The sequence below is a fragment of the Besnoitia besnoiti genome (genome assembly GCF_002563875.1).
Source record: "Besnoitia besnoiti strain Bb-Ger1 chromosome Unknown contig00007, whole genome shotgun sequence".
NCBI lineage: Eukaryota > Apicomplexa > Conoidasida > Eucoccidiorida > Sarcocystidae > Besnoitia > Besnoitia besnoiti.
This window is the reverse complement of record NW_021703915.1, coordinates 3,517,207-3,532,411: the sequence shown is the minus strand read 5'-3', so window position 1 is coordinate 3,532,411 and position 15,205 is coordinate 3,517,207. Positions and strand designations below refer to the sequence as shown.

The 15,205-nt window shown below is 60.7% G+C and overlaps 1 protein-coding gene across 1 annotated transcript; it reads right to left on the bottom strand.

Annotated features, from left to right (window-relative positions):
- Nucleotides 1-1,545: 1,545 nt before the first annotated feature.
- On the bottom strand, nucleotides 1,546-14,759 carry BESB_074870 (uncharacterized protein; the record flags this gene model as incomplete). Its single annotated transcript, XM_029365860.1, has 6 exons — nucleotides 1,546-10,005; nucleotides 10,362-10,577; nucleotides 11,151-11,270; nucleotides 11,677-11,748; nucleotides 12,102-13,451; nucleotides 14,115-14,759. The coding sequence occupies 6 exons, from the start codon at nucleotides 14,757-14,759 to the stop codon at nucleotides 1,546-1,548; spliced, it is 10,863 nt and encodes a 3,620-aa protein (XP_029218344.1).
- Nucleotides 14,760-15,205: the final 446 nt, after the last annotated feature.

The following is a 15,205-nucleotide window of genomic DNA, read 5'->3' as shown; positions in this document are numbered from 1 at the left end:
AAATCAGTGAGTAGAGGCATCAAACCAAATGTTCGTGGCAGTTCCGCTGCAGTAGAGAGCCGCTACTAATGTTTGACAAGACTAGCTATCTGAGAAACACAGAGCTCTCAGCTCGTTTGGCGATTCAGCTTGATCAAGATAATTCGCAGCTTGCCGATCCGCACACGTGAACTTAACGATTCCTGTAAGCCAAAGCAGAGTCGATTACTTTGATGAGCTCCCTCACCTTGCAAGAGAACGGGAATTCAAGTTCTTTCTGCCTGGATCAACTGCACTGTGGCAGAGTGCCTGTCCGCGGGCAAGCTTGCATCCTGGCTCTTGAACGCACCGAGGAAGCCTCGTGGGCTGAGTGAGTACCCTGTGCGTCTGCCGCGGATCTATCATGATTGTCACCGGATACTTGCGTGCCGAAGCGCATACCGTCGGTAGTGCATGTGTTGATGCGCGTAGCACAGTGGTACGACCGGTGACCGTCAGTCCGTTTGCGGCGTAGGCACAACCAGAGAGGGTTAGGAACAAAGAACGACGGAGAAGAGTGACGACACAGACGAAGAACGGCCGTGGGGTGAGTAGCCCTCTGAACTGCACCGCAACGACCACTCAACACGGAACCTAGAAATGCCACCAAGACTGTGGCATCGGCTGTTCAAAACTCAAAACGGCCTTTTCAGAAATCCCAAAACCGGAAGACGCCCAGAACTCAGGGTAGACACATTCGGAAGGAACTTATTAGCTCACGGGCTCCAAGCAGAGGGCGAAACGCGTGTTGGTTGGGGCGGCACCTCTAGGAAGTTGATCGATACAGCTATATTTTTGTTACAGCTTTCAAGAACCGAAAATGGCAGTCACGACGACAAGGGCAAGACATCGAGGCTGAACTTCGTTTGCACTTTTCCTTCCGAAGCATGCAAGCCGTCTGCTTCAGAGGGTTCGCTGCTATGTCCGCCGGCTGCAGAAACCTGCGGATCTCGTATCATCCACCCGTTCTAAGTCATAGGGCATGAGCATACGATCGTAGGTTAGGCTGGTAAGGGTGATCCTGTACTGTCGTCCCTCAGTCAATCGGACCGAGAGAGCTTCTAACCAAGCAGTTGTCCTGATTGTTTCCTAATGGACTACCAAATGAAACGCTCAGAACCGGGGTATGTGTTGGCAGCTGCATCTCGCTCGAGGAATCGAAAGACTCAACTAAAGAGAGTGCGGCGCTCGAACGGGGTTCGTCAACATAACCGAGACACACACCGCGCAGCTACGTTCTGTCTGCAGAAAAACACTGGTAGAGTTAGGTCCGTTACAAGCAAAACCACTTCTCATGGCGCAATCCGATGCTGATCTCTCTAGCCTCGACGCGACTCCGCTGGTACTTTTCCGGTGTCGCATGCGATTGCTGTGGCAACGGTCAACTCGCTCGCCAGACGGTAGCTGCCTGCTTCGGCGTTTTCTTTCTGTCACAACTCTTTAGGCTTTTGTCCACTTTCCATCTCCGCGACCGGCTCTTCGTTTGTCTCGAGCAGAAAATACCTCCGCCAGAGAAGCAGCTCTGGCTCACTCGTGCTCGTCCTCTTCGTCATCGTCGTCCCGTGTTTTATTGGCCGTGGCTCGACGGCGATCGCCTGTCAAGCCAATCATGAAGTCATCTCCAAGAAGCATAGCGGGCACGCGAGCTTCTGAGCGTCGACTGCGCGACCTCCCAGGTCCCTCCTCGCTCCGCGGAGACAAATCCGGTACGGGGCTCGGGCCTAAGGGTATTCCAGCTGACGACCGCGACCGCGGGGGCCTGTCGGCAGGAGCGACTGCACCTGGCCTCTCAATCTGAGCCAGCATCTCGCTCATCTGGCAGGGGCATCCCGGCTCTCGACACAGGCGGCGCCCGTCGTCATCGTGTCCCCTGTGGTCATGCGCGCTTGGGTGAGGTCTCTGAGAGCCGTGAGTCGAAGGGCACGTTTGCTGGCTTACGCGTTCCGGTGCACGTCCGATCTCTTCTCTCCTTTGGAATTCACTCAATGCAGTCTTTGCCTCTGCCCCGCCTGCCTGCCCCCCGGCAGATGACGCCCGCGCATCATCGGGGGCCCCCCCTGCTTGAGGCTTTATGGGTCGATCGCTCGGCACGTGCTTCATCGCGAGACTCTCTTGCGTGCCACGCCCCTCCATGACCGTAGCGGGCGCGTTCTGCTTGACAGCTCTCGCGTCGGAAAGATCCGCAGGGCTTTTGGCTGCAGGCCTTCGTGTGGCGGGAGTAGACGCCTCACGACCCTCTCCCACTCCCTGAGATGGAGGAGCCTGCGGCACACCGGAAACACCTTCACTGCGCTCCTGATCGGCATTCGTGCGCGAATTCCCCCCTTCCTGGGACCCTGGCTTTCCTCGCCTGACACGCAATTCCTCCTCAACGCCAGCCCTGCCGTTGACGAGGGTCGCTCCCGTGCCTGTTTCCCTCACTCCCCGCTCGTCGCGACCGAATGATAGATCCTGTCCTGCCCGCGTGAAGGCCTGCCTAGAGATGTCCTCTGAGGAAGAGTTTGCCGGCGTCTCCGCCCTTCGCAGCTCTCGCGCAGCTGAGCTGGATTGACGGTCTGCGACTTCTTCGGGGCCTGCAAAGAAAGTATGAGCTGGTGGCGAAAGCAGAGTCCGCTTGTTTCCACCCGCCTTCCGTCGGGCTCCGCTTGAGGCCTGGCTGTCGTCCAAAGAGATTGGGCTGCCACGGCCGCTCTCGGGCGAGATGACGGACGACGAAGGAGGCGAAGGAGATGCGCTCCCCCCTAAACGAGACGGCGATCTCGGTGAGCCAGACTGACTGAGCGTTCCGCCGCGCTGGTTGGCGAAGGGGCTTGCCTTTTCCGTTCCATTCCCCGGGATCGGCGTCGCGTCGCCGCTCTCGGGACTGCCGCCTGCGGCTGACGTCCGCCGTCGAAAGAAGTAGCCGTGTCGCCCCAAAATGTCGGCTGCGCTTGCCCTTCGCGGACTCAGCGGCGGCGCAGAGAGGCTGGAGCTCCTCTCCGTGTCTCTGCTTACGCAGCCTGCTGGCCCTGGCGAGTCAGTCACTCGAGGTGGATTTTCAGAGGCACCGCGTGGCTTCCGCGCATGCGTCGGGCGCGCGTCGGCGCAGGGTATGCCTTCTGCCGTCTCTGTCAAAGTGACGGGCGCACGAGGTGAAGGAGTCCGCCTGACCCCGGTTTCCTTCTCAAGTTCAGAGAACTGATGGGGCTGGCGCAGGCTGGAAGCGCTCCCTCTGTCCGTTGGTGTGTCTGCCTCAGCACTCCTTCGCATTTTCTCATCGATCGCTTCCCGCAGCATCTTCCGCACGCGACGACGGGCTTCCTCTTCCTCCAGCCTCCTCCTCGCACATGAAGATCTGCGCCGATCCTCCGCGTCGCTCTGCGCGCCCCACCGCGCGCTGTCGCTCTCTTCCTCATCGCTAGACTGGCTTGGAGCAGACGAATCATCCGGGTGCCAACTCGACATGTGCAGCACGATTCGCGGCAATTCGTCGCTGGACTGCTTCGTCAGGCGCGACTCTTCTCCGAATGAACTTTCTCTGCTGGCGGAGAGTCGCTTGCCCTCACGATTACGTCCCTCTTCGTCCCCCGCCCCCGAGGCGGCTGCGTCGCGTGCTTGTCTCGGCTGCTGTTCGCTGTTGCGCGCCTCCTCCTCACGCGAATCTACCAACAAAATCCTCTGTCCGGCGACCGATCCTCTCTCTCTGTCAGAGTTCGACAGAGAGCCGGATGCACGCGAGTCTCCGCTCTCGAGCCCTGTCGCTTCGCGGGTTTTTGCCGTCTTCTGTTTGACAACTTCAGTCTTCCCTTTAGACCGGTCATAGAGGGTCAGAGAGCGAGCTATTGGGCCGTCCTCGGCCTCCTGCACGATCGGCGCAAACGTCCTCACTCCCGCTTTCCTCGCCTCTTCATCCAGCGTCTGCTGCAGCCTTCGCAGCGCGAGGATCTCGTCGCCCTCCTCATCCGAAGACTGAGAAAAAAGGGATTCTGGCGGAGAGACAAAAGAGAGGTCGTCTCCATCGGACTCGGGGGGACAAGGTCTCTGCGAGGTGTCCGCTGACGCGATCAGCAGAGCCGCAGGCAAAGGAAAGGGCGACGACAGCCGACGGCGCTGCGTTTCGATTTCGAATGCTTCCTCTGCCGCATCACTTTCTCTTCTTCGTCTGGCCTCCATTTCTCGCCTCGCACGCTCTTGTTCTTCCCAAAGTTCCTGGCGCCGCTGTTCCTTTGCTCGTCGTTCCTTTTCCTCCTCCTCGCGTTTCTTCGTATCTTCGTCCTCTTTCTTTCGTCTTTCTTCCTCGCGCATGCGCCGCTCCAGCGCTGCTTTCCGCTCGCATTCTTCCTCCTCCCTCCGACGTGTCTCAGCAGCCTGCCAGGCCCGGCGCCGCAGATCTTCATGCCGTTTTTCTCTCTCCTTCCTCGCCGCTTCTTCACGTCGTTCCTCTTGTTCTTTCAGGGCACCCGTGCTCAACGTCCGCTTCTCTCTGTTGCGCTTGAGAAAGAGGCGCTTCCGGTGCCTCCGCCATGCTCTCTGAATCTGCACGGTTGCCACGCGGCGACGCAGCAAATCCGCGTTTTTACCTTGCTGTTGCGTGATCATATCGATCTGTTGCTGCCGAGTTTGCATGCTGCGAAGCTTCTCCTGTTCTCTGCGGCGCTCCAAGTGCTCCTGGATTAGCCGTCTCCGCTCTTCTTTGGCACGCCGCTCATCTTCTGCCTTCTTCTTCAACTCTTCTTCCTCTCTTCGCTTACGCTCCTCCTCCGCTTGCTGCTTTCGTCGCGCTTCTTCCGCCTTCTGGGCGGCCTCCAGCTCCTTTCTTCGTGACTCTTCCTCCTCCTTCTTGCGCCTTTCTTCGGCCTCCCTCGTTACTCTCTCTTCCTCCTCCTTAAGTCGCCGTTTTTCTGCTTCCTGGTTTCGCCTCTCTTCCTCCTCCTCCCTGCGCCTTTCTTCCGCCTCCTTCCTTCGCTTCTCTTCCGCTTCCCGTTTTTGTCTCTCTTCCCCCTCCTTAAGTCGCCGCTTTTCTGTTTCTTGGTTTCGACTCTCTTCCTCCTCCGTTCGTTTCTCTTCCTCTTCCTTCTTGCGCCTCTCCTCCGCCTCCTTCTTCCTTTTCTCCACAGCCTCTTGCCTCTGTCTCTCCTCCGCCTCCTCCTTTTGCCTCTCCTCCGCTTCGCGGTATTGTCTCTCTTCCTGCGCCGTCTTTTTTCGCCCCTCTTCCTCCTCCTTCTTTTCCCTTTCGTCCGCTTCCTTCTGCCTCCTTTCTTCCTCTCCTTTCGTTCGGGATGCCTCGTCTTCCTTTGCGCGCCTCTCTTCCTCCTCTGGTTTCTGCCGCTCCTCCACGTCTGTCTTCTGTTTCACTTCCGCTCCCTTCTCGTCCTCCTTCTTGCCCCTGTTGGACCTCTCCGTCGTTTGCCGCTCTTGCTCCTTCTGCACTGTTTCATTGCCTGCTACAACTTTCGCGGTAATGGCTTCTTTCGTCTTCTTCGGCGCTTCTGCTGGCGTCCTCGGTTCTGCTGGGAATCCTTTGTCCGTCGTTTTTCTGCCAGCCTCTTCCAGACTGTGTGCCTCGTCTGTCTCCCCGTCCTCTTTCAGTGTATCTGCCAGTTTGCGGGTTTCTTCCGCAGTTTCCGCCTCGAAATGCTCTGTCCTCCGTCGCTCCTTTTCGCCTTCCTCTCTCCGCCTCAGTTCGTAACGCTTGAACAGTTCCCTCAGCGCGTCCTCCTCTTGCTTCCTCCTGTGAGGGTTTCCCTCGTTCCTTCGCCACGGCTCGCTTTCGGTCTTCAACTCGTCTTTGACTGCGCCCGCGTCTCGCACTTCACCTCTGTCGAGCGTTTGCTGCTCTCTTGACTCCCTCTGCACCGCTGCAACTGTGGCGGTTGGTGCTTTATCTCCCACTCCCTTCCGCTCTGTGCCTGCCGCCTGCTTCGTCCCCTCAGCTGCGTTCTCTTCTCCGGGTCGCAGACTTTCGTCGCCCACTCTCGCGCGTTCTTCTTCTCTCCTTGGTTGCGCATCCATTCGCGCTTCAGTCGCTTTCGTCTCTGGCGGCGAACCGCGACTCGATTCCCTCGCGCGCAGTCCGCGCAGAGCCAGCGCGGAGAGCGGCCGGGGAGACGCGAGCGGCGAAACAGCCCTTGCAGGGCGTTCGCCTTTTCTAGCTGTCTCTCTCTGGCGCAGAACTCCGTCCCGCTTCTGCTCCAGCGAGGCAGCGAGCAGCGACGCAGCCAGCGCGGAAGCCCGAGGCGGAGAGGGAGAGTCAGAAGAAGGAGACGCGCCAGCAGACAGAGGCGATGATGAGGACGTGACGGCGGGCGCGCGGAGAGCAGTGAACAAAAGAGACGAAGATGGCGGCGAGTCTAGTGAGGCTGGCGAGCCGGCAGCCGGAGTTCGCCTCTCAGAAGACCCGTTCTCTCGGAGAGCTTTCTCGTTTCCTTTCCCGCATGCCTTCCCGCTTTCGCTACTTTCGAGATCCGCCGCTGCATCAGGCCCGCTCTTCGCCGGCGACGCGTCTTCCTCCGCCTCCACAGAGGAGGAGGAAGAGGGCCTCGGCGGCGCGCTGCTCGTTTTCGCGCGGAGGCCTCTAACCTCCAGAGGCGACAGCGGCCGCAGAGAAGCGAGAGACGCCCCTGGAGAGGCGCAGGTACGCGAGGGAGACGGCGACCGGATTCTGCGACCCGCCAGGGGCAAGGCAGGAAGCCGTTTCGCGCGCGGCTGCCCAGCAGGGAGAGAGGGCGGGAGAGCCAGACGGGGGACGACGGGCCTGCTGAGAGACGAGCCCAGAGGCACCTCCGCCTCAGCGTCTTCACTCTTCTGGCCTTCTTCCCTCGTTGTCGCGTCCGCTCTTCCTCGCTCGTCCTGTGCCTCCTCCCGCGGACTTCCACGTGCGCTCTGAGCGCCGACTGCGACGAGCCCGTTCGCCTCCCTCCTCAGGATCAGACTCGCCAGAGGGCGAGGGCCTGGCGCTGCCGAGGCCCCCGTCAGCGGCAGCGACGGCGGAGTGCAGTTTCCAGACGGCGACATGGGAGACGGACCAGACGGAGGCACGGAGGGCGATGCGACCCTTGCGCAGGGAAGACCGCGAGGCGCAGGCGGCAGGCCTCGAATCGTGGGCGGTGAAGGATGCGTGGAGCATTCAGGACGTGGCGCCGGTGAGAAGAATCGCTCGGTGTCAGACCCGCTCGGCTGCTTCCCGGATGTAGCTGCGTTGCTTGCTTCCTCAGCTCCCACGTCTGTCGCTCTCTCGCGTCGCTCAAAGGGCACGTCTTCTTCGTCAGCCACGCTTCCCCAGCGAGCCGTGCGATCCGAGGCGAGCGCGGAGAGCCTCTCTGTTGAGCTGCGGCGGCTGCTGGCGCGAGGCCGGAGACCGAAATGAGGGCGGGCGGGGAGTTTCATGGTCGCCGCATGCATCGGCTGCCGCAGGTGCCCTCTGCCGGAGAGGGGTGTGTCGCCCTCTTCGGCCGCCGGCTGCTCGACGCCCCCTGCTTGTCGGAGCTCCAAGGAGCTCGGCAGGAACGGAGGCCTCGACGCAAGCGAGGAGGACATGGGAGCAGAACCGTCTCCTTCTCGCTCCTCCCGCGTGCCTGCACCTTGCGGTCCTGAGGCGAGTCTCAGCAGAGGGACAGCCCGCTGCGCGGTGACTGCCGGCTCGCTGTCGTTTTCACTCGCTCCTCCCTCCGTCGCGCCTGCGCCCGGAGTGTGGGCTGCGCCTTCCCTTACCCTTCTCTCTGCCTCCTGCGCTGAGAGCCAATTCGCCTCTGTTTGCTTCCTCGTCGCAGTCGGCGACACAGAGGAGAGAGGAGGCGACGAAAAGTCGTTCATCGTCGGGGTAGCAGAGGGCTCGGTGACGCGAATCTGGAACGGCTCACTTTCGCTGCGAGGTGAAACAGAGGCCGACAGAACTTGTCTTCTGCGTTCGGCGAGCGCCCGTCTTCGTCTTGCTTCTTCTCGCTCTACCAAGGTCACCTGCGACATCTCCGTCACAATCCTGACTCTTCCTGCTGCGACTATTCTTCGCGCTAGCTGTCTGCTCCTATCCTCGTCGCCGTCACCACGCGCGGTCGCCTCTTCCAGCGGCGAGGCATAAAGCGGAGACGGCGGCTGAGGGGGGCGGACAGCGTTCGCCGCTGTTTCGACGGCGCCTTCCGCCTGCAGCAGCGGATGTTTTTCTTCGGCCGCCACTGGAGCTTCGAGGCCGCGTGGAGGCCGAACTGAGTCGTCTGCGCCGATCGACGCGCGTCTGCCTGGCGAGAGGCAAGCGAGCGAGCTCATTCTCGAGAGCCGCGACGACGAAGCGGAAAGCCGCTGGAGGTTTCTTCGGCGGTAATCTTCTTCCCTCTGCGCGAGTTCCTCGCCTAGATGCTTCCGAAGCGCCTTCACCCTGTCCTCCGCTTCCCTGCGCTGCGCTTCACGCTGTGCCTCTGCCTCGCCCGCCTGCATCTGCGCAGAGGCCTCCGCGCCTGCGGCAGACGGCAGAGTCTTCGCGTCGTCGAGCTGCGGCGGCGGCGACGGCGCTGGAAGCGGCGCCGCGACATCGCGGAGCGAGGCGGAGGGCGCGCGGCTCGGTGCGGCGGCGGCGGCCGGCGTCGCAGAGAAAACGAGGTGGGCAAAGGGTCCAAGACGTCGCACCGCTGCTGCAGCTGCGAGGATCGAAACGGCATCTGCAGGCCCGCCGTCCGCGCTCTCGTACCCTCCGGACTCATCCAAGTCCGCAATATCGAGGTCGCCTCCCCCCCACCCCCCCGTGCCGACCTGCGTGCTGCCGGAGGCCTCTGACCAGGAGGCGGCGGCCGCGGCGACCCGTGGAGACCCGAGGGGCAAGGACGCCCGCGGCGAAGCATCGCCCTGCAGAGCGCCTGCGCGGAGGCCTCCGCGCCCGCAGATGTCGACTGGCGAGGAGGACACAGCCGCCCAGCCCAGTGCGCGACAAAGAGACGAAGGGCGAGGAGCAGAGGCGCACCGGGCAGCACCTTCTTGTGCATCTGCTTCCCACAAAGGAGAGCTCAGCTCGACTCTCTCGCGCGCGTCGGCGTGTAGCTGATGGCTGTGGCTACTGGCGGGCGCCCTACTTGCGAGTCTCTCCGTGTGGCCTCCGTTCTCGGTTTCGTGTGGCAAGGTGCTGCGCGAGGGTCTCCTGCGTTCCGCGAGCTTGTCCCGCCCCCGCCGAGCCTCGAGCTCCCGCATTCGCCTTCGCCAGTGCGCAGCCAGTGAGTCGTCAGAGGGCTCGGTGCCACACGTCGCCGACCTATCGAGGCGGCGCCGTTCTGACTTCCTTCCCTTCTCTGGGGGTTCCACGAATTCGGAGCCCTCCCCCCCCGCGCCGCTGTCGCTTCCTTCAGCGGCGCGCCAAGCGCCTTCGTCTATCCGCGTCTTTCTGCCCTGACTCGAAGTCTCCCTCTCTCCATGGGTATACAGAAAAGAGTCTTTGCTGTCGAGTTCTGGCTTCTTCTCTGCGTCCGCGCGCACGCTTCGCTCTCTATCTTGAAATCGTTTCTCCCGTTCCCCCGTCGTCGATTGCCTCGCATCTCTCCGCTCTCGTCCCTGCCCTGCACCTCTGTCTCCTTCCCTCCTCTCGTGGTCCGCTCGGCGTCGCTCTGACCTCCTTCGTTCTCTCTCTCTCTGCTCCGCTGGTGCGCCCTCCCTTTCCTTTTCCGCGTCTTTGCTCTTGATGGCGCGCCTCCCGCTCCTTCTTCTTGCGTCCTCTTCAAGTGATGCATGCTTATCCTCTCTCCCCTTCCGCCATTCCTTCGTCTCCGTCGCCCGCGCGGCCTCAGGCAAAGAGTCGCGGCGCGAGAAGAGAGGCGATGGCGATAAACTAGGAGGAGATGACGTACGATGCGATGAAAGCGGAGGTGACGAAGACAGTGCCGAAGACGAAGGATGCGAGCTCGAGGGGTGCGACAGGGACGATCCGCACGGAAGGGGGTCTCTGCTGCCTTTCTTTGCAACGATCCGCCCAGGCGTGCCAGTTGCGCCCCTCGCTGGAGGCCCTGAATCATCCTCGTTTGCCAAGGCTTTCTAAAAGGCCAATGCGCAGCAGAGCAGCAACACTGAGGCATGAGAATAGGTGGTTGGCGCTGTATTTTGAATTGCATTACCTGCTCTCCAACAGTCTTTTTCTTCGGCTCGAACACGCACCACGCAGGCCGAAGGCCGCGCCGTAACGAGTCATGCGCATGTGCATACATGCATACGCCGCACGCGCCCGCTGTAATTACTGCGGAGTATATATGGACACTGGACACGCACACGTGCTGCGTTTCGCCCCTGGAGCAAGAAAAAAGACGAGATCCTTACATTTCTTATCTCGTGATTCAGCGACACCCCTCTCAATGGAACGGATGCGCCTGCGCACGCCACAGTGCAACGCTTACTCTCAGCTCAAGCGCCCGAGTGCTCAGTCGGGAGATCTCTGCTGCGAGAATGGCCTGCGCGCGGAGTTCTCTTCTTCGCTCTCTGGCTGCCTCGCGCTGCAGACGGCGATCCTGTTGCCTGCCTTCATCCTGTGGCGTCTGGTTCTGCCTCGATTCTGTGTCGGCGCCTGTTTTAGAGGCCAGGTTTCCGGGGGAGGATTCCGACAACACTTTCAGCTGCGCACATCGCGGCGGCGACAACGGACAGACACGTAATGCAAACTTAGTGCTAATGGCTCGCGGATATGTAGATGAAAAATGCGGTGCCTACATATTTGTGTCTATGGGCGCTTAGAGGAGGTACACATCGGAGTTCCCTTTCCGAGTTTCCTTTACCAACATCAGCCAGTGTGGCGCAGCGCACTGCAAAAGCACAGCAGAGTCTGTGTGAAGACTTGTAGAAGGCCATGCACATGCATCTGCCGATATGCGGCCATAAATACATTTATGCATATATACACATATATCGAGCTCTTCGCAAAGCACCCAGATAGCCTCGGGTGCCGACTTCGTTTATGGTGCGCGGCGAGGTAGAGTTTCCCTCTCAGCTTCTCCTGGGTCGCAATTGCCTTCTTGGTGCCCTCCCACTTGTGTTGCTTATCGGCGATTTAAAAACTGTCTGCTCGTAGCTGTAGTCCATCTTGAGTCCGTACCATTCGTCTGCACTGCACGCCCTGCGTGTCTCCTTTTTTACACGAGTAAATCGCGGTTTCTGACTCGCGCTTCGCCCGGCTTCAATCTCTCCCGTACCTCGAGGGGAAGCAGGACGCGGGTCAGTTCGTCTACGTCGTCGAGACTCGAAAAAGAAAAGCGAAAGGGCCCTGCAGCCTCGCAGCTGCCGCGACCCGCCCTGCGTCGCCTCCCACTTTCCTGTGAGAGCGAAGCGAAAGACAAAGATCCGAACGCATCAGCCACGCACAAAAGCCCGAGAGAACGCCCCGGCTCGCATCGCCGAATCCTCACCAAAGCAGCGCGAGAAATAAGCACGAATGCCACCGAGCGGATGCGTGTCCGCGTGCGCCGAAGCGTCTCTGGGCGCAGGCCTGCGAGGGGAAATCCTGAGATTCGCCGGTATACCTGTTTCGCCTCTGGGTGCTAGCATGCAAGCCGATCCACAGACGGATACGAAACACCCGTGCCGCCCTACGCATGCGCTACGCGAAACTAGACTCAGATGGATGCCCATGTATCTATCGATTATGCGGTCGCTGCGTAGGTGGATGTCACGCCTACATGGACACGCAGTGCACCAGCAGACTCCGCGACCTTCACTTACCACGACGTGCATCACCGCACGCCGAACTCGACGCCCGCGGAAGGCCGCCTGAACGCGCAGAACGGCTCGCTCCTGCGTAGACAAGAAGGCACACAGGGCGTCTCACTCGGGTTGCAGCCGGCATATCACCATCAGCTAACGCGTCAGCGACTGTGGGGAGCAGCCTGCGGAGGCGATGCTGCGCTGGAAACGCGGCGGGGCAAAAAGCAGGAAACACCGCATCCCACAGCAAGCGTACACGGAGGCTGATCATAGAGAATGCTCTCAGAGGCTCCTCCATAGTCGCGTATGCGTGCAAACTTGTAACTGTCTTTGTGAGAAACGCATGCGCGCTGAGGCACGTAGAAACCGCAGTGTCGCGTAAATGCCAGATGCATCCGATGCTTGACTGGTAAGCTCTGAAACATAGAGTCCCTCAGACTTACCAGCAAACTAAGCCGGCCCTGGTTTTTTGCGCGATCTCCTGCTCTTGTCCCGGCTCTTCGATTCCTGTTGTCTCTCGACGTTGTCTTCACCATTTCTTCCCTTTCGGATCCCGAGGTGGCTTCCTCTCTGCGGCGTTCCTTGTGTCTTTCTCGCTCCTTTCTCTCTCGCCCCTTTCTCTGTTCTCTGCTCCCGGTGCTATCCTCTCTTGATTTGCCTTCGCTCTCTAGCCTGCGCAGTTCTGCGAGGAGGCGCGCCTTCACGTGCTCACGGGCCTCCCTCGCTTGAGCTGTTTGTCTCCAAGCTCGCTGGATGGTCTTTGCAGCTGTCTCAGACTGCTGCATGCGGTACTCACCCAGCCTCCGGATCAGCTCTTCGTTGAACCAGTGCACACTGTCTCCGTCCAGCCACCGCAGCTCGCGCTGCTGCCTCGCAGATCCTGCATGTCCTTCGCGTCGCCTCGTTACCTTTTTTGCGGCTTTTCGGTCTCGCTCGCGGTAGCCCGCGGCGGAAGCGCCGCTGCTTTGGCTCGTCGGCTCGGACCTATACTTGCCGCCCTCCGGCGTCGTCGGCGCGCGCGTTGTGTGGAAAGAAGTTCCCTCGTCCCCCTCGCCATCGCATCCGTTTCCCTTCTTATCCGCAGGACAGCACGCGACAGGCTCGGCTGTTGAAGCAGCCCCGGCCGCTGCCGAAAGAGCTTCTCTCTCGCGTTGTCCTCGCAGCATGGTTCCACGCCTCGCAGCCTCCCGCCCCAGCAGGTCACACGCGAGGCCTGGCGGAGCCGAGGGCGCCAAGACCGACAAAGCCGTGTGGAGGGTCTCCAGCCTTACAGCCTCTGCGTAGGGGCCGTGAGGGAGAGCCCGCGGCGCCGCAGACGGCCTAGGAAGGCCATCCCGAGCGAGCGCGGGTAACGGGGACGCGGACACGCATGAGGGGCGAATACTTGATGGCAGAGTCTGAGCTGCAGCAGCAGCAGAGGAAAGGTCAGCACGGCCTTCCTGAGGCCGCGCACGCAGGGCCGCAGCCGAGGTGCTGCCGTTGCGAACGGTCGTTGATAGAGTTCCCTCGCTACGCCGATTCTCAGGTTCAAGTGAAGGGTAGCCGATTCGTGGGTGCCCAGCTGCCGCGGCAGAGCACGGCGAAGAGGAGGGAAAAGAAGAAAAAGACGGATGGACGAACAGCGACTCAGTGCGCCACTTAGGCTGAAGTCTTCCGCAGCCAGGGGCAGCTGCATGAGACTGCGCGGGTCCGCAGTAGAGAGGGTCACGGTCGAGTGGAGGCGCGGGCACGGAGCTGTCACACTTTACCGAGCTGTCGAGGTTGCGGCACATGGAATGCACCAGGTGATGGCGCTGCAGACACACGGCACGCAAGACGACCAGTCACGCGTCTCCGGTGAACCGAGAAAGCCTCCAGACAGCTAGCCGCATCAGAGGAGCAGACTGCACGTCTTCCCTCAAAAATGAATAAGACTGCTGTCATTCGACGGTCGCTCTCTTCGGCCGATGACGCTTGAGCGTGCGATGCCCTACGATCGCCTAGGCCACTGGCGGATAGGCCGGGAGACAGGATTCCCACGGGGCTACGTCACTGGAGTGCTGACGCTAGAACAGTGTCCAGCAGATACGTCAACAGATAGTCCTGAGTGCAGAACTGCGGGATAACGGCACAGCCATGCGATATCGCTGGGCTTGCTCAGGATGGAAACTGAGTACCGGAGCTCTGCGTGGCAGTGAGCGTCAATGGCCAGACAGGAGTTCAAATATACGTTGATTACCGCTATATTTGGTGCACGTAACGTGACTGTCATGGAAAACACAAGAGCACGTGGATCCGGTAATCAAAGGCCTTCGAGCTTAGACCAGGAGTCCAACTCGTAGTATATATTCCCCCGAAAAAGCGGAAACATACGCCTGTCTCATAGTCAGTGACCCGGTAGCAACACTCGCCTAGAGACATGCGGCTACGCATCGATGAGCGACGCTTTCCAAATGTTCAGGAGAGCCGTGACCTACGAAAAGCAGACTCGACGCCTCAGTTTGGAGCCCGAGCTGAAGCTCAGCCACAGCCTGGTCTCCGCTGTCGTCGCCCCCGTCTTCGTTTCCTCCTCCTCGCCAGCCTGGAGACTGGCTCACAGCGCCGCGGTCAGTCTGAGGAAAAGGAAACGGCGCAGGCGCGGGGTCAGGCAGTCTCTGAATCCACGTGACATTGTGGGGGAGCCGGCAGGTGCGGACGCCGCCGGATGGATGGGACTGACCATACAAAGGAGACGCGGAGGTAGCAGGGAAAGCGCTGTTCGCCGCCGAAGAGCCCGCAGACAGCGGAGACGTCTGTTGAGACGGAGGCGGCGACCCAGCAGCGGAAGGCCGGGAAGGCGAGGCGCCACGACTGAGGGGTGGATACGCGCAGGGTGAGCGAACGCTTCTGTCGTCAACCGGTAGAGACTGAAGCGGGTGAGAGAGAAGGGAAGTCGATTCACGAAGGCGCGTAGACGGCTCGACAAAGGGCGATGCAAAAAAACAGGGTTCCTCTCCTGCCGACCTCGCAGGGAACGCCGAAGCGGGCAACGGAAAGTAATGGTACTCCGCGTGCGGCGGCGCCCACAGCGTCTCGTCCGGAGGCGAGAACGGGGGAAAGTGAGTGTCAGGGGGAGCCTCCATCTTCAGCGACACGGCCGGCAAAAAGAAACAGAGGCTTCACAGAGACACCTACGACTGGGCGTCTGCGAATCAGCGTCGGCTCTCCAGCGCCGCAGAGGCTATTTCCATCTTCAGTCAGGGAAGTGGGCACCCCTGGCGAGCTGCGAGGCGACGTGTAGAGCAAAAGGTCGCGGGCAGAGAAAGTGGAAGCTGCGCCTCCGTGGAGACCCTTCCCAGAGGGTGCGCAGGACGAAGAAGCACGCGAGTACCGGTGTAACAGATCAGCAAGTTTGGGCCTGGCTATAGGCCGCGCCCATGTAGTTATTGACGAAGGACAGACGAAGGCGCGAAGGCGTGCCCACTCATAGCGCCCGCGGACACACAGGCATTCATTCAGGGTACTTGCAAACCCGAATGCGAAACAAAAAGAGCCCGTCCATGCGGGAGGCGAAACGGCGCTTCCACCT